General features: G+C 36.3%; 1 protein-coding gene across 2 annotated transcripts in view; it reads left to right on the forward strand.

The window, feature by feature from the left end:
• Tet1 (tet methylcytosine dioxygenase 1) overlaps window positions 1-18,295 on the forward strand; it is a 119,564-nt gene that overhangs the window by 93,273 nt on the left and 7,996 nt on the right. The window contains exons 6-11 of one of the 2 annotated variants that reach the window (XM_047553927.1): window positions 2,960-3,171; window positions 7,104-7,254; window positions 7,992-8,078; window positions 12,471-12,560; window positions 16,137-16,274; window positions 17,251-17,602. In XM_047553927.1, the coding sequence (XP_047409883.1) occupies window positions 2,960-3,171; window positions 7,104-7,254; window positions 7,992-8,078; window positions 12,471-12,560; window positions 16,137-16,274; window positions 17,251-17,602 (1,030 nt within the window). The remainder of the gene's footprint in view (window positions 1-2,959; window positions 3,172-7,103; window positions 7,255-7,991; window positions 8,079-12,470; window positions 12,561-16,136; window positions 16,275-17,250; window positions 17,603-18,295) is intronic. The other variant, XM_047553928.1, reaches the window with a different exon arrangement.

The raw sequence follows: 18,295 nt of genomic DNA on the forward strand, positions 1-18,295 counted from the left end.
ACAAATATTTGATGTGGGCCTTCCATGAAATGAATTCTGTGCTCAGGAGCCATATTTCCATTGGTGGAGCAAACAAACATAAAATAGTAGTTAACATTTATTCGATCCTAACTATGCTACTTTAGAACGGTTAACTGATGTGCCAGAATGTCCTGAACTAATAATAATCACCTTTTTCTTTTTCATTTAGGTTAAAGTAAACCTATTATTTCACTATAACTTACTTAAAGAAGACTGCATAAATCTTAAGCTCACAGAATTTTTACAAAGTAAACACACTTTTGTTGTCAGTATGTAATATTATTGCACCTCAGAAGCATTCTTGTCCCCTCCTGTCCCTAGCTACCTACCAAAAATAACCACTCTCCTTCCCTTCTGACATTTTTTATTAATCTTGCCTAATTTCAAATTTAATATTCAAAGACGTCTTTTTTTGCCTCTGACTCAGCACTGTAATTGTGAGATTAATCCATTTTGTCTGTAATTATAAATCATATTCATTGCTAAGTAGTGTTCTTTTTTTATGAATAGTTAAAATTTATTGGGACATCTACTGGTGATGACATTTCAGTTATTTCCAGTTTGGGGTAATTATGAATAGTGCTACTGACTTTGGGAAATGGAGAATTGAGTTGGGTCTAGTACATAACTGGATGTGGAGTTCTTACGTTGTAGATAGATGCACATGTTCAGCTTTGGTTGATACTAATAGTTTTCCACAAGTCGCTATCCTTTCTTACCTTTTCATACACAGTATACATGAGTGTTTTTCCACAGTTTTAGCAGTACTTAATATTTTGTTTCTTGTAGCAGTTCTATTAGGTATGTAGTGCCTCTTCTTTACCAGCACCACACACACACACACCTTTATTATTTTTTTCTTGGTACCTAGGATTTTACCCAGGGGCACTTAACCACTCAGCCACATCCCCAACCCTTTTTCATATTTTATTTGGAGACAGGGTCTCACTAATTTGCTGAGGCTGGCTTTGAATTTGGGATTCTCCTGCCTCATCTCTAGAGCTATTGGAATTATAGGTGTGCTCCCCCACACGCCCCCAACTCCCTCCCACACACACCTTACGTTTTTATTGGAGTAAAAAGCAATGTAAAATTGTCATTCTACTTTTTTTCCCCTTGTTGACTGTGCTGGGGATCAAACTGTCCTGAGGCATGCGAGCGAAGCACTCTTAAAACCTAACTATATTCTCAGTTCTATCCTAACCATTTTAAGTGTTGGCGTCAGTCGAGTTAAGTATATCCTGTGATGTGAAACTGATCTACAGAACTTTTTCATCATGTAAATTTGAATCTATTCCTATTAAATAGCAATCACTCTATTTCCTCCTAGCTTCTGGTTCTTTCTGCTTTATGAACTTGACTATTTTAGATACCTAATATAAATAGACTTATTTCATTTAGTGTAATGGCTTTTGTTTATTTCAATATTTTTATATATCTCAGATAGCTTAGATTTATTACTCCAGCAGCTTATTGAACCCAGACCCATATTTTGTGACTTGCCTCCTAAACATTATACTTAATTTTCTATAGTTCACTGAATAAAATTTGAAACATCTAGGAAAGACCCAAATATCATCAATATCATCCCAATATATAGCATCATTGCTAGACTGGGGATTGGGATAGCAAAATGTTAGAGCACTTACCTAGTATGTGTGATGCCCCAGAATCAGTTCCCAGCCTTGCAAAAAGCAATCCTCTTTCCTGGGCTTAATCACTGCCCTCGGGTGTCTGAGGCTGGACAATCGTTTGAAACCAGTCAAGACAACATATCCAGACTCCATCTTGCTGGACACAATGGTGCTCTCCTATAATCCCACTGAGTCACAATCCCAGCCCTTTTTGCTTTTTATTTTGAAAACAGGGTTTCATTAAATTGCTTAGGGCCTTGCTAATTTGTTGAGGTTGTCCTTGAGCTTGGAATCCTCCTTCCTCAGTCTCCCGAGTAGCTCTGCTTACCAGCGGTGAGCTACCATGTCAGGCTATTCTGACATTTCTATAGACTTTTTTTTTTTTTCTAATAAACTGAACTAGTAAGTAATGTTTCAAATACTTGTAAAATCTGTTTAGCATTCCAGGATCAGAATTCTGTGTAGGATAAATTGGCCAATATTCAAAATTAATTATATTTTGCATTTACCAAGTCTGCTGTAGCATATTAGTCTTAACAATTAAAAGAGCTGTGATATACAGCTTTGTGATATCATGAGGAAATCATAGAAATTGCAGAGACATTGGTTTACTTGGTATCCTATGTAGTAAAATGAGGCACCAACGCAATCTATATCTTCCTCACATTTCAGTGCAAATTTACTTATTTATTTTTTATTTTTTGGTATGGGGAATTGAACCCAGGGGCTTTTAACTACTGAGCCACATTCTCACCCCTTTATATGTTTTTATTTTGAGACAGGATCTCACTAAGTTGCTGAGGCTGGCATTAAACTCCCAATCCTCTTGCCTCACCTCATAAGCACCTGGGATTATAGATGCAGTACCACACCTGGCTCCAGGTTTATTTTTAATGTTGGGATTCCTGGTTTCATTCCATGTAGCTATGTTTGTGGAAGAGCAGAGCAGTTATTTAAATTTCCTTCAGTGCTCGGTTTTCTCATCTGCAAACTGTAACAATGAGGAACTAAAACAAAGAATCTTGTGCTACTTTCACAAAGAATAGCCAACCACATACCACATATTTCTGTTCTACCTCGTTTTCTATGTTCTTATAGGCTGGGATCCTTATAAGTTGTGTGGAGGCAACCAGTGAGACAACAGTGTATCTCCCTGGCTTCTATAATTTCCACCCCTTCAGATAATAGTTATTTCTTAAAGAAATAAGCTAAAATATAACCATACAGAACTTAGAGAGAAATGTCCATTTCATTCAAATGTAGGATACCTGTTTTCCATAGATGAATGCATTCTGCTTTTGCAGGTTATAAGAAGAAGCAGTGAGGAAGAAAAAGTTCTTTGTTTGGTCCGGGAGCGTACAGGCCACCACTGTCACACAGCTGTGATGGTGGTGCTCATCATGATATGGGACGCCATACGTCTTCCATTTGCTGACAGATTGTACAAGGAGATTATTGAGAATCTACAGTCATACAATGGTCATCCGACAGACCGAAGATGTACCCTCAATGAAAAGTAATCAAATCTGTTTTGTTCTGATTTGACATTCAGATCCCTATTATATAATGGTAAATTGTTAATTAACTACCAACTAAGTATATTTTGGGGGAAAGTAATATTTTAGGTATTCTGTATTACCTAAATATTATCAACAGTAAATACACATATATATATATTATATATATTCATTATCAACAGTAAATATTTTATTAGAGAAGTTAGTCTCATTGTTTGGCTATTTTAGAATATTCTCCAAATATTGGGGTCGGGGGGAACAGTGCTATTGATCAAACCTATTAACCATGCATTCTAACAGTGAGATATACCTTCAACCCCTCAAAAATCTTATACTACTTCCCTCATTGATACCTGACCCCACATACTCCTAGGTTCTGGAGGAAAGGTATTTGTTTGTTTGCTTGTTTATTGGTGCTAGGAATGGAACCCAAGAATGCTTCATTTTTAATTATGACATAGATCTCGCTAAATTGCTTAGGGCCTTGCTAAATTGCTGAGGCTGGCCTTAAACTTGTGATCCTCCTTCCTCAGCCTCCCAGGTTTTGAGGATTACAGGTGTGCACAGAAAAGGAGTTATAGCAGAGAGAAAGGTCCTTCAAAAGACTTCGTATCATTTTGCATTTATTCTATTCAAACTATATCTGCTTTACTCCACTCTAGCTGTTGATTATGTTGTCAAATTTGAATTTTTGTCCATCGATGTCATCAGCATAATTTTGATTGATTGCGTTCTTATTATGAACGAGTATTTTTTTTTTTTAAAGTGGTCAGGAGTTGATTGCCATTCCATTATTTGTTTTGAGAAGAATTTGCCCTTCACATAGCTGTTGCTATCTTGTGTAGTCTGATCTTAACTCAAGCAACCCTCCTACCACAATATCCTGAGTGCTGGAACTATAGGTGGGCACCCTATAGTTATTTTAAAAAAAATAACTATAATAGTTTTTTTAGTAAACTATCTGGTAACTGTTCCAGATCATTTTCTCTATGGGATTGTTCTTCATTTTTTTTTTTCCTACTTTTATATATCAGTGCTATTACACCTTTGCCTGGTTTATAATTTGCAAATTATTTTCCCAGTTTGTTTTTCTTGATATTTTTCTATGCCATCTTTTGCCAAAGTTTCCTGTCTGGATTTTAAGTGGTATTTGGGAATGTTTTTTCCTGTCACAGTGTACAGAGTGATTCACACATGTTTTCTTAGTACTTGTTTAAAATGTAAAGTTGCTTTTGTTTTTATTTTTTTGCTTCTTATTTTGCAGTGCTGGGAATCAAACCTAGGGTCTCCTTCATGCTTCCACTGGGCTGCATCCCTAGCCCTATATTTTAGTATTTGAAAGAGCTCACTTACATTCTTGCTCATCTGTGAGATTTTGTTGTTTGCTTTTGCTTCCAAATAAATATTATAATTTATTAAAATAGTTTTAATAATTTGATGATATAACTAGCATTTTCATAATATAGTCTTATTCAATAACATGATTTTTCTATTCATTCAATGTAGTACCCCTTAAAAATGTTTTAAACTTTTCCACTTTCTCTCCTTAAAATAAATGTCATTATACAAAATATAAATGAAAATTTACATCATTCTCTTCCCAATCCTCTTGTAAGATTAAAGTTAATTATTTTATTATGTGAATATACAATACTTCTTGTGAAATTATTTCTTTAAGGGTTATACACATATATATATAACCTTATCTTATTTAGTCTTTTTAAGACTAAATAAGCATTATTTTATAATGTTTAATGTAGGCCATTTTAAGGGAAATTCATACAGATAATATGTAAGAATGTTTCAATATACTCTTATATACCCTTACCTAGATTCCACATTACATTTCCTTTTATACACATATAGGCCTACATTTATACACACTTAGGCCTAGCGTTAATGTTGATTTGACATTTTTTTCTTTCATTTGAAAGCCATATGAAGATTGTATGCCTCTCCAAGTATTTCAACGTGAAATTTTTGTCAAAATGAGCATTCTATTATGTAACCCAAAATGATGGTCAAAATCATGAAAATTGTCTTTTATTAAATACCGTATTCTCTTCATATTCAAATGCCTATTTCCTGAAGGGGTGCATTGTAGTCATTTTCCTCTACCTAGAATTCAATGAGTTTTGTTACTTTGTTTAGTTTTCTATGTGCTTTTGTTTCAGTCTTTGTCGTTTAGGGCATTGAAATGATTGAAGGGAAGAGGTTAATTTTGTCAACTCTGGGTGAAATTTTTCTTTTTCTGATACTTCCCTCCCGATTCACATCAGTGTTAACGTATTGGCAGTTATATTATATACCACATTTAACATTATAAGCTATCTGAAGTCAGTTTGTTCATTTTTGGTGAGGTTAACTGATGAAGCTCTGTCCCATTTCATGTGTGTTTGACTTTGAAATAATCATTGCTAGTTAAGCTTTGTTTTTCTTTCTTCCCTAAGTATTTTTTTTTTTCTGTGATCTACATAAGTTACTTTAGTATTTGTTTGGGACCTTTAATTTTCTTCTGCAATTTCGAATTTAATTTAACCCTTGGATCCAAATTTGCAACTCATTTTTTTTCTTTATCAGTTATTGTACTATTATTCTACCTCAACTCCCTTCAAAATGTATCTTCTATAGGGAGTTGCCATGTTTCTGAGTTCTGAGTCCTGTTTTGGTTTTTTTTGTTGTTGTTGTTGTTTTTTGTTTTTTTTTCCCCCTTCAAAGTTTTTTTGTTGTTGTTGTTACCAGGAACTGAATCAGGGCTGCTCAAACACTGAGCCACATGCCCAGCCTTTTTTTATGTCATATGTTGAGACAGTTCTCGCTGAGTTGGTTAGGGTCTTGAGAAGTTGTGGAGGCTGGCTTTGAACTTGGTTCTTCCTGCCTCAGCCTCCCGAGCGTCTGAGATTATGGGTGTTCCACCACGCCCGGCCCTGTTTGTATTTTGTTTTTTTTTTTATCATTACATAAAGTCCTACATATATTCTACTTGATGTTTTAAGCATTATGCAAATGTAGAACCCCTGGAAGAGTGTACACTATTTCCTTGTTTTCATATTTTTAACAATATATGTATTCTACCATTTATCATATTTACGATGCAGTCTCGTTTAGGACTTCAGAAGTACGCCTAAATGGCTGCATGCAGTGGCATATATATGTAATTCTAGACTCGGAAGCCAGAGGCAATTTAGGGAGACTGTCTCAAAATAAAATGGGCTGGGGATGTGGCTAAGTGTCTCTGAGCTCAATTCTCAGTGTAAAAATGGAAAGGGGGGGGGGTGGCTTTATAGTCTTAAACATTTTACTTAGAAGTTTAGTTTTAAGGACTGGGATTGTGGCTCAGTGGTAGACCACTTGCCTAGCATGCGTGAGGTACTGGGTTGGATCCTCAGCACCACATAAAAATACATAAATAAAATAAAGGTATTGTGCCTATCTACAACTACAAAATTTTTTTAAAGAGTTTAATTTTAGGGCTGGGGAGATAGCTCAGTCGGTAGAGTGCTTGCCTTGCATGCACAAGGCCCTGGGTCTGATCCCCAGCACTGCAAAAAAAAAAAAAAAGAGTTTAATTTTAAAATTGATAAATTTGGACTGGGAATATAGCTCAGTTGATAGGGCGCTTGCCTTTCATGCACAAGGCCCTGTGTTCAATCCCCAGCACCACACACACACACACACACACACACACTTACACGCAAAAAAAAAAAAAAATGGATAAATTTGATAATCAATTCATTATCCATTTATACTTTTATAGTTACGATTCTCAAGTGTTCTGTCTCAGAACACTTAAAATATTAAAACATTAGCAAAGACCAATACTCAATGGAATTACAAGTAACAAGTTACTTGTAATATCAACATAGTTTTTTTCTAAAGATCATATTATCCTGCTTTGTCTTTCAACTCACTTGCAATTACCCTCTTGCAGCCGTACCTGTACATGTCAAGGAATCGATCCAGAAACTTGTGGAGCTTCATTCTCTTTTGGCTGTTCATGGAGCATGTATTTCAACGGATGTAAATTTGGTAGAAGTCCAAGCCCCAGAAGATTTAGAATTGATCCCAGCTCTCCCAGACATGTAAGTGTCTTCTTCCGTTTTATATTGCAAGTATGTGTATAATTTAGCATTTTTGAAACACACATACACACACACACACACCCACACACACACATATTTTTAAAAGTAGCAATGAAATCAGGCGTGGTAGCTCATGCCTATAATCCTAGCTACTTGGTGGGACTTTCAGGTCACCTTCTCCTAATTTGTAAGATCTTGTCTCAAAAGTTAAATTTAGAAAAGGTAGTTCCACGGTAGAGTACCTCTGGGTTCAATTGCCAGGACCACCAAGAAAGTCAATAAATAAAAAGTAGTAATGAAATACTAAGTATGTTTAAGTAAATAATTAAAAGTACCAATTAACCGCCTATAGTGGCACATGCCTATAATTCTGGCAATTTGGGAGGCTGAGACAGGAGGACTGTGAGTTCAAAGCCAGCCTCCGCAATTTAGTGAGGCACTTTGCAACTCAGCAAGACCCCATCTGTAAATAAAATACAGAAAAGCGCTGGGGATATGGCTCATTGTTTAAGTACCCTTGGGTTCAATCCCCAGTACCAAGAAAAAAGTTCTAAATAAATTAGGTAAAATTTTAAGTATCAAGTCATATGTAACAAACCTTGGCTCCTTCATTCTCCTCCCCAACCTCCATGAAAACTATTGATAAATGAACCTAGAATTTTATATTCACAGTAGAAAAAAAACCATTTAACCATTTGCCAACATTTCAAAGACTCAGAAAGTTTAACTACCCACAGAACTTCTATGACAGAATTACTAAAGGACGTAATCCAAGAAGAAGACATAAGAAACCGGAACGAATCTGTCCGGCACACAAGGCCATGGTGAGCAAAGAAATGAGTTAAACTTACCGTTAAGTTTAAACAAGTTGAGTACTTTTTTTTAAAATTAAAAGATGCACCTATAATTCCAAATTCTTATCAACTTGGTGGAGGTGGGAAATGGGTGGGGTGTGGCTCAATTGGATTAAGTATGGTAATTTTTTGTGTGTTGTGTAAAGAGGACTTACATATTAATTAACTTAAACATTGGTGTTTTCCCAATGTTCAGCATTGACCAAAAGTAAAAAACAATATACCTGACAAATCATTATCCATACACTTTTATGCAAATAGAAAATTGCAATGTGTTAAAAACAAAAATATTAAAACATTAGCAAAGACCAATACTTAATGGAATTACAAGTTACTTGTAATATCAGCATAGTTTTTTCTAAAGATCGTCTCTATGTATCACAGTATTTTTAGTGAATTTCATTTCTTTATAAAATGCTGGTTTTTGTCCACTAAATTGATATCTTCTCCCATCAACAATTCTCCACAGCTTGAAAAACAATGCTCTAAATTTTATGAAAAACATATTTAAGAAAAAGATGTTTTAAAAATTTTTAATGAATAGAAATAAAATTTATATTGTTTTATTCGTTGTGGCACACACAAAAAAATCTTAAAGAAAACAATTTCTTCAAAACTTTGAAAAAGAGGTTTTTAAAAAGTCACTAGTATGCAGTTCACAGTAGTAACACACCTATAATCCCTGAGATGTTGAGCCTGAGGCTGTTTGGAAAGCTCACCACCAGCCTGGGCAATTTAGTGAGAACCTATTGCAATGAAGAATAATTAAAAAGGGCTGAGGCTATGTGTAGTTGAACATGCCTTTAATCCCAGCAACTCAGCAGGATGAGGCAGCATCCCTCAGAAACTTCCCAAGACTGCCTCAAATTATAAAAGGTGTGTGTTGGGGTCGGGGTGAACTGGAGATGTAGCTTAGTGATAAAGTGCCCTTGGGTTGTTTTTTTAAAGGGCACGGGGTACTATAGATATAGCTAAGAGATAGCACATCCCTAGGTTCAGTCCCCAGTCCAATCGCCCTGAAAAAAGAGTCAAGAAAATCAATAAAAGGAGTTATAAAACCATAAGCATACCAAGCTGCAAGTGTGTGGGTGCATACCTGTAAACCCAGAAGCTCCTGAATTTAAGGCAGGAGGATCGCAAGATTGAGGCCAACTTCATGAACACTTCAAGACCCAATCTGAAAATTTAAAAAGGGCTGGTATTGTAGCCTAGAGGTAGAACCCCCTGGGGTGTAATACCCAGTACCCCATCTCCTTGCAAAAATTAACACAAAATAAAACAGCTGGAACTAATCCAACAGTGTATGTAATATGGTTAACATAACTACTTTCAAAAAAGTCAGAATTACTAAATAACAATCACTTTAAATCCTATTATAATCAAATGATCTAAGATTTCAAGCAACTTTGGTAAAGCAAAGACTCAATAGAACTGTCATTTGAACATAATATTTCCCATCTAGAAAATACAAAATGATAAACCTGCACATTGTTATGACTTATTAAGACTTAATAGCATTACTAGATAGTAGGCTATCTTGTTAAATATCAATAACTTTCATACTATCAATAAATCATCAGAAAATGTAAACTTTTTAATAAAGTCCCTTTCACATTAACAGCAAAAATCTGTAACCTATCTCAGAAAAGTCTAGTATAAGACTTCTTTTAGCATTAGTAGAAAACTATAAAACTTTACTGAAGGACATAGAAAATACCTGAAAATGGATAGACACTATGCTCATATATCACAACATCCTATAATTTGATGTCCATCCTCCCTTAACATTAACTAGTTTTTTATTTCTAAATATTATGTAAGTGGCGCTGGGTTTGTGGCTCAGTGATAGAGCACTTGCCTAGCATGTGTGAGGCACTGGGTTCAATTCTCAGCACCACATAGAAAAATAAATAAATAAGATGAAGTTATCATGTCCAACTACAACTAAAAATATTTTCAAAATAAATAAATAAATATCATGTAAATACCTTAGTATATAAATATATTATTATCTATGATGAATTTTCATACTATAACAATTATAGTGCTATGTAATTAATGTGACATCCTTTTTGCTTTTGGTTATTTTAAATAATGAATAATATTTATATAGTGCTTACAATACAGGAAGAAGCATGGCTCATTCCGGAACTCTCAGAAGTCCAATATGGCTGAAGTTTGGCAGGCAAGGCAGAGTGAGGTGCATGTAGCAACTTGTTTGCCACATCAAGAATTCTGGAAGATCTTAGAGGGGTTCTAAGGAGGAGGATTATATAATTACATGTGTTCCTTAATGAGCTCGCTCTTGATGCTCTTTGAATAATGGATTGGAATTAGCCTCGATAGGGTTTAGGAACATGAACTAGCTATCTATGAGAACGACTCACAAATAGGATTAATGGTGAATTGGAACATGATTGTGACGCAGGAAATGGTGGGCAGTAGTTGGTTTGGAGAGATTTTAAAACTGGATGGTGATGTTCTTCCTTCATATGGAACACACTGAAATAAGACTAGGTTGGTAGAGGACAGAGAATGAGTTCAGTTTGGGCAGATGAAGTTTGTAACTCCCGAGTGAAATCTTAGGTGGCAACAGTACATTGATATCATGGATCTGGAGCTGAAGAGGTGGTCTAGGTGGTAATTAGAACCATCAGTTTAGGTATGAAGTTCTTAGAGATCAGGTACAGAGTAAGAGGAGCAGAAGAATGTTGCCAATAAAACAATGTCAGAATACTGGAGAATAGACCTAATAATATGTAAGATGTATAGAATTTTCCATGTTTTTATCCATAACAGTACACCACCATTACCACCCTGGTGCATTATTATACTAGCAATAAAGCACAATTATCTACTCCACCCAACATTTTAAGTGTTAGAAAGTAAAATGAAAACCTTCTAAATTGTCTTTAAATCATTATTCTGAGGTTTCTTCATAGTTCAGGAATAATTAATGTGCAAAGTGGTAGGAAGCATTATTAAAGCATCATCATTCCTATTCTGAGCTACAATGAGTAACAAACAAATGAAGACACTAATCTAGAAGAGGAACCTATATGCATTTATTGCTTGCATTTAATAAAAGGATAAACAGCAGTACGAAAATGAAAGTCATTGCCCATACTTCATAGTAGCCCAGACCGAATCTTGTCGATCTACAGAATTGACTTCCTACCTCTGTATTGGATCGTTTGGGTTTCTACAATAATTTAACATTAGAAGAGAGCTGGACATAAAGGTGTTTTGTCTGTATTTATGGCATCTCTGTCCCAGCCCTCACATGAGGTGACAGCCTCAATCAATCTTGTTAAATTCTTCCTTTATCCTTTATCTCAATCCCCTTTTAACTGACTTCCTTAGATGTGACCATAGTTATATTTGTCAAGTCTCCAACTTGAAATATAATAGAATCATTTCTGGAAAAGGTCACTGGTTTTCATTCTTTTTTTTTTTTTTTTTTTTTTTTTTGTGGTGCTGGGGATTGAACCCAGGGTCTTATGCATGCAAGGCAAGCACTCTACCAACTGAGCTATATCCCTAGCCCAGGTCACTGGTTTTCAGTGTCTCCCCTCCCTGCTTCATTCTTCATATCATCATCACCAGCATTTTAAATAGATGCTCCTGTCGTTAATTTTCCTTTATAAACCTCCCATGTCTCTATTAGTGAGTCCAGGTGCTTAATGTGGTACTGATGGTACTCATATTCTTAACAAATCGTCCTAAATTTGTAGTCATTATGGTATAGAAGAGACAATACTGGTTTTAGACAACCAGTCATTCAATTAATTTCCTAATTCCTAATTAGCTTTTTTTTTTTTTTTTTTTTTTTTTTTGTACTGGGGATTGAACCCAAGGCTCTCTAACACAGCTACACCCTTACCCTTTTAAAATTTGTATGTTTAGACAGGGTATCTCAGAGTTGCTATGGCCTAGAACTTGTGATCGTCCTCCTTGAGCTTCCTGAGTCTCTGGGATTACAAGCCTGTACCACCATGCCCAGCTCTTTAACGCTATTTAGATTTCTGATTAATTTTATTTCCAAAAATGCAATTAAGGTGTTACAATTTCAAATACTTTTCATTACAAAAAATAAATAGATGGGCACAGTGGCATATGTCTATAATCCCAGTAACTTGGGAGGCTGAGACAGAAGGACACAAATTCAAGGCCAGCCTCAGCAATTTAGCAAGTCTCAAAAGATAAAGAAAAAGAAACACTGTCTATCATAGCAGTTTTATCAGAGTGAGTATGAATTGTGCATCAGGCACCCTTTAGAAATTAATTATCATACAATTTCATACATTAAATTCTCTTTAAATGTCAAAAAGAAAATAACCTATATGGACTCTTTTCCTATAGGAAAAAATCCTTGAAGATATTTTACAGGGTTTGGCTACAGAATTAGCTCCATTATATAAGCAGATGGCTCCAGAAGCTTACCAAAATCAGGTATGTTTTGAAACCTTTTACATTGCTCTCATGCATGGTTCAAATTTCTATATAAACAAAGTACTTATTAATAGAAAATTTTTCTACTTTGAAGTTTAGAGTGGGTGTGTGAATTTGTGTACACAACATATATACTTATACACACACACACACACATATATATATATATATTTACTAGTTTTAAGAATCATCTAGTAGGGCTTTTGTTGATGCTTTGATGTTTAATTCTTCCTATTATAGGGGTTCAGTTAAAACTAAGAAGCATCAGAAGGCTGAGGCTGGAACATTGCAAGTTTTATGCCAGTCTTAGGAATTTAGCAAGATCCTATCTCAAAATAAAATTTTTAAAAAGGGCATTGGGTATAGCTCAGTTATAGCCAAGCATTGAAGCCCTGATCTAATTACTCAGCAACACAAAACAAATAAAACAAACAGCTGGATGCGATGTTGCAAACCTGTAATCCCAGCAGCTGGGGAGGCTGAGGCAGGAGCATCTCAAGTTCAAAGCTAGCCTCGACAATTTAACGAGGCCTTAGCAACTCAGCAAGACCCTGTCCCTAATTAAGAAATAAAAATTGCTAGTGAGGGACTGAGGAGATAGCTCAGTCGGTAGAGTGCTTGCAAGCACAAGGCCCTGGGTTTGATCCCCAGCACCCCCCCAAAAAAAAAAAAAAAAAAAAAGGAAAAAATTGCTAGTGGTTGGGACACTCTGGGTTCAATCCCCAATGCCAAAAAACCCTTATAATCCCAGCAGCTCAGGAGGATCTTAAGTTCAAAGCCAGCCTCAGTAATTTAGTAAGGCTTTAAGCAACTTAGTGAGAGCCTGTCTTAAAATAAAAAAGGGTTCAGTGGTCAAGTGACCCTGGGTTCAATCTCCAGTACAAAAGAACATACTTGTTTTAAATAAATAAATGGATTTAAAGGGCTAGGGATGTGGCTCTGTCATTATGCACCCCGCATTCCTGTACTAGGAATCAAATCCAGGGTCTCACTTACACTACATAAACACTACCACTGAACAACAATTCCAGCCCTACTGATTAACAACATCATCTTTATTGATGCAAAAAGGCATTTGATAAATGCAACACTCTCTCATGATACAAGTACTCAACATATTTAGAATAGAAGACAATTCCCTTACCCTTACAACGGGCAAGTACAAAATACTCACAGCTAACAAAATTAATGGTAAAAGAATGAAAACTATTTCCCTGGCTTTGGAACAAGTCAAAGTTATCACCTTCTACTTCTATTAAATACCACTGCAGGTTCTAGCCTAGAAATTTTTTAAAATGAAAGAAATCCACACTTCAAGAATTAACAAATCTATGTCTAGCAAGTGGTATGATTCTAACACTTTAAAAACCATAAAATCCTAAGAAATTTTTTTAAAAATCTATTAACTTATAAGCAAGTTCAGAACGGTTTCATGATACAAGATTAATGTGCAAACATTACTCTTTTTATTTTTGTTGGGAACCAAGTCCAGTATCTCACACATACTAGGCAAGCATTCTACCACTGAGCTACATTCCCAGCCTCATTACTATTTTTTATATACTAGTATTGAACAACCCAAAAGAGATAAATGGAAATTCATTGAAATCAATGCTTTTGTCTTCAAATGATACCATTAAGAACACGAGCTGGGGGCTGGAGGTGTTGCTCTGCTCAGAGATAAAATGCTCACCTAGCATTTGTGGGGCCCTGGGTTTGATCCTGAGCACCACATTAAAAAAAAATAAAGGTAGTGTGTCTGCCTACAACTAAAAACTATATTTGTAAAAAAGAGAGAGAACATGACGTGGGTCGTGGTGCACACCTTTACTTCTAGCAGCTCAGGAGGCTGAGGCAGGAGGATCATGAGTTCAAAGCCAGCCTCTGCAAAAGTGAGGTGCTAAGCAATTCAGTGAGATCCTGTCTCTAAATGAAATACAAAAATAGGGCTGGGGATGTATTGTAGTTCAGTGGCGGAGTCCCCCTGACTTCAAACTCAGGTACCACCCCCGCCAAAAAAAAAAAAAAATATAGATAGATATATATATATATGAAATGACCTACAGAATATGAGAAAAATCCATGTATTTTAAGTATGACTAGAAGTGGTTTGTGGTGGTGGTGGATTCTTTTGTTCGTTTGTTTGTTTTTGAAATTTTTTTAAATTTTTTTTATTTGATCCTGGGGCAATCTCCAACCAATATACCTTGACAGTCCTTTCTGTTTTGTTTTGAGACAGGGTCTTGCTAAATTGAGGCTGGCCTCACACTTGGAATTCTCCTGCCTCAACTTCTTGAGTTGGAATTACAGGCTTGTGCTACCACACCCAGTCATTTCTTTTTCCTTTTTTTTAAATGTGGTGCTGGGAATCGAATCAAGGCTTTCATGCATTTTAAACACATACTCTACCACTGAGTTACTACAACCCAGCACCAAAAGACTTTTTTTTTCCTGTATTTTTATTATAATTTTTGGTTTTTTATTTTGCCATTCCTGGTGATTGAAACCAGAGGTTCTCTACTACAGAGCTACATCCTCAGCTTTTTTTATTCTGAAACAGGGTCTGCCTGAATTGCTGAGACTGGCCTCAAACTTGCAATCTTCGTGCCTCATCATTTAGAGTCTCTGGAATTACAGGAGTGTACCACTTCTGCTTTGAGAAGTCTCAATCTGTTGTTCAGGCTCTCTCTTTGAATATCTGGGCTCAAGCAATCCTCTTGCCTCACCCACCTTAGTAGCTGGGATTGCAGGCCTGTACCACGTTATTTAACTTCAACTTTTTATTTTAAAAAGTTTTATAGGAATCCTGCATGTGGTGCACATGCCTATAATTTCAGACATTTGGGAGTCTATGGAAGGAGGATCACAAGTTCAAGTCCAATGTGGCAACTTAGTGACACCCTCTCTCAAATGAAAACAAAATGTGGTGGGATATAGCTCAATAATAGAGCACCTCTCCGTTCAATACTGGATATTGAGGGGGAAAACTTATGGGATAGGTTAGGCAGTGGTGGAATGCTTACCTATTATAGACATAAAGAACTTTGCAAAACCATGCACAGTGGTGCATGCCCGTAATGTCACCAATTCGGGAAGCTGAGCTAGGAGGATGACAACTTCAAGGGTCAACCTCAGCAGTTTAGCAAGGCCTTAAGAAACTCAGCAAGACCCTGTCTGAAAATAAAAAATAAAAAGGGCTAGAAATGAAGCTCAGTGGTAAACTGCCCCTGGGTTAAATCCTCAGTACCAAAAAAAAAAAAAAAAAACTTTGTATATGTGAGTAATTCATTTTTTGATGTTTTTCAATTGTTTGTTTTGGTCTTTATAATGGAGTGATTTATGTTACACATTTATCCATCACTTAGGCATACTCAGTTTATTCTATGTCTGCTGATGGTCTTTATCTTGAGTGTTGCTAGACTACACATTAATCCCAATAATACTCTTTAGTCTCAGAAAGCTAAGAAGTTAAAAAGTGTCATTCATTTTAAGCACTTTGTCAGGAACTAATTTTTTAATTGTTATTAAACACAATTCTTTCTGTCTCTTAATGCTTTCTTATACTTTTTCTTTTAGGTAGAATATGAACATGTTGCCCGGGAATGTCGACTTGGTTGCAAGGAAGGCCGTCCTTTCTCTGGAGTCACTGCTTGCCTAGACTTCTGTGCCCATCCCCACAGGGACATACACAACATGAATAATGGAAGCACTGTGGTATGTACCTGGGTCACTTGAACTAAAAACTCTTTTGCTATATACCTAGGTTGCAGTTCTTACATGTGGTTGTTATTGTCACAAATCATGATTTATATGCTATTGGATGTCAGTGTATAAATATCTGATATTTATTTAACTTGTCAGAGCATTTCCAAAAATTTTAGAGCCAACCTTGAATAAATTGTTTAGCTGGGTGCAGTGGTGCACACTTGTAATCCCAATGACTAAGAAGGCCTAGGCAGAGGGATTTGAGTTCCAAGCCAGCCTTAGCAACTAAGTAAGGCCCTGTCTCTAAATAAAATATGAAACAGGCTAGGGATGTGGCTTAGAGGATAAGCACCCCTGAGTTTATATTCCTTATACCAAAATTAATAAATAAACAAATGTTTCATTGGCCATTTTTTTCTGGGAGGTGAGAGAGTACATGATTTATTAAATCTTCAATGCAACAATTCAATGTTATCAAACTGACACTCATAAAGTTAAGCAAGGTAATTAATTTCTCTATTTGTCATGCATACTTCAGGGTTTTTTTGAGGGAATTTTATCAAGTATGTCTTTTTAATGTACATTGTTTTTGTTTGTGGCAGTAGTGGGGATTGAACCCAGGGGACACCTAACCATTGAGCCATATCCTCAGTGCTTTTTAATTTTTTATCTTGAATCAGGGTCTTGCTTCCTTGTTTAGCACCACATTAAGTTGCTGAGGATGGCTTTGAACTTACCATCCTCCTGCCTCAGCCTCCTGAGTTTCTTGGATTACCTGCATGTGTCACGGGAGTGGGTTCGATTCTCAGCACCATATAAAATGAATGAATAAAATAAAGGTTAAAAAATATTTTTAAAAAGTGAAAATAAATAAATAAAAGTATTGTGTCCATCTACAACTAAAAATTTTTTTTAAAAAATGGTAGTCATAAGTGTGATGAAGATGTAGAGTTTGTTTTTCCCCACTCTTTCTCCTTCCCGTCAGGTTTGTACTTTAACCCGAGAAGACAACCGTTCCCTGGGTGTTATTCCTGAGGATGAGCAGCTGCATGTCCTGCCTCTGTATAAACTTGCAGATACTGATGAGTTTGGGTCCAGAGAAGGGATGGAAGCCAAGGTCAAATCTGGAGCCATCCAGATCCTTCAGCCCACTTGCACGAAAAAAACACGTTTTACTCAGCCTGTTCCTCGTTCCGGGAAGAAGAGGGCAGCGATGATGACTGAAGTTCTTGAGCGCAAGATTAGGGCAGTGGAGAAGAAACAAATGCCTCGAGTGAAGAGGAAGAATAACTCGGCGCTGACAAACAACAGTAAAACTTCATCCATGCCGCTCCCAGGTGAGCCCTGTGGGACCTAATGTTTTTCTGTGCACCAACTTCATTGATAGAGGGTTCCCAATTTCCCTTGCACCACATTTTTCCTGTCCTTTATCTTTGTTGCCTTCTTAGGTCTAATGCCCTGTGAGAAGAAAAACATCAAAGGATATATGATTTAATGAACTAAACATTACTGAATCTCATCATCATTATCACAGTTTGTTTAGAGTTAAACCTTAGACACAATATATTTTTACATAGGTACTCGAACTGCAAGTCAACAAAAATGTGGCCCATTGCTGCTTTTGGGGGGTCCTTTTCTGTCTTTTGATACTGGGAATTAAACCCAGGGTCACTTAACCACTGAGCCACATTCCTGACCCTTTTTATTTTATATTTTGAGAAAGCATCTAGCTAAGTTGCTTAGGGCCTTGCTATGTTGTTGAGGCTGGGCCCCAACTTGTGATCCTCTTAATTTAGCCTTCCAAGCTGCTGGGATTACAGGCCTGCAACACCATACCACACCTCTCATTTTAAGATTGCTTTTCCTCTCTCCTTCTTCTTTCTTCCTTTCCTTATGGAGCAGCAGGTACCATCGTTCTGGTAATTGTTTTTGCCACTGGGATTCAATTCAGGGCTTCACTCATGGTAGGCAAATGCTCTACACTATACCTATGTCCCCAGTGGTTCTTCTCTTTTTTTTTTTTGAGACAG

This window comes from Sciurus carolinensis, chromosome 5, assembly GCF_902686445.1.
Source record: "Sciurus carolinensis chromosome 5, mSciCar1.2, whole genome shotgun sequence".
In the NCBI taxonomy this organism is placed as follows: Eukaryota; Metazoa; Chordata; class Mammalia; order Rodentia; family Sciuridae; genus Sciurus; species Sciurus carolinensis.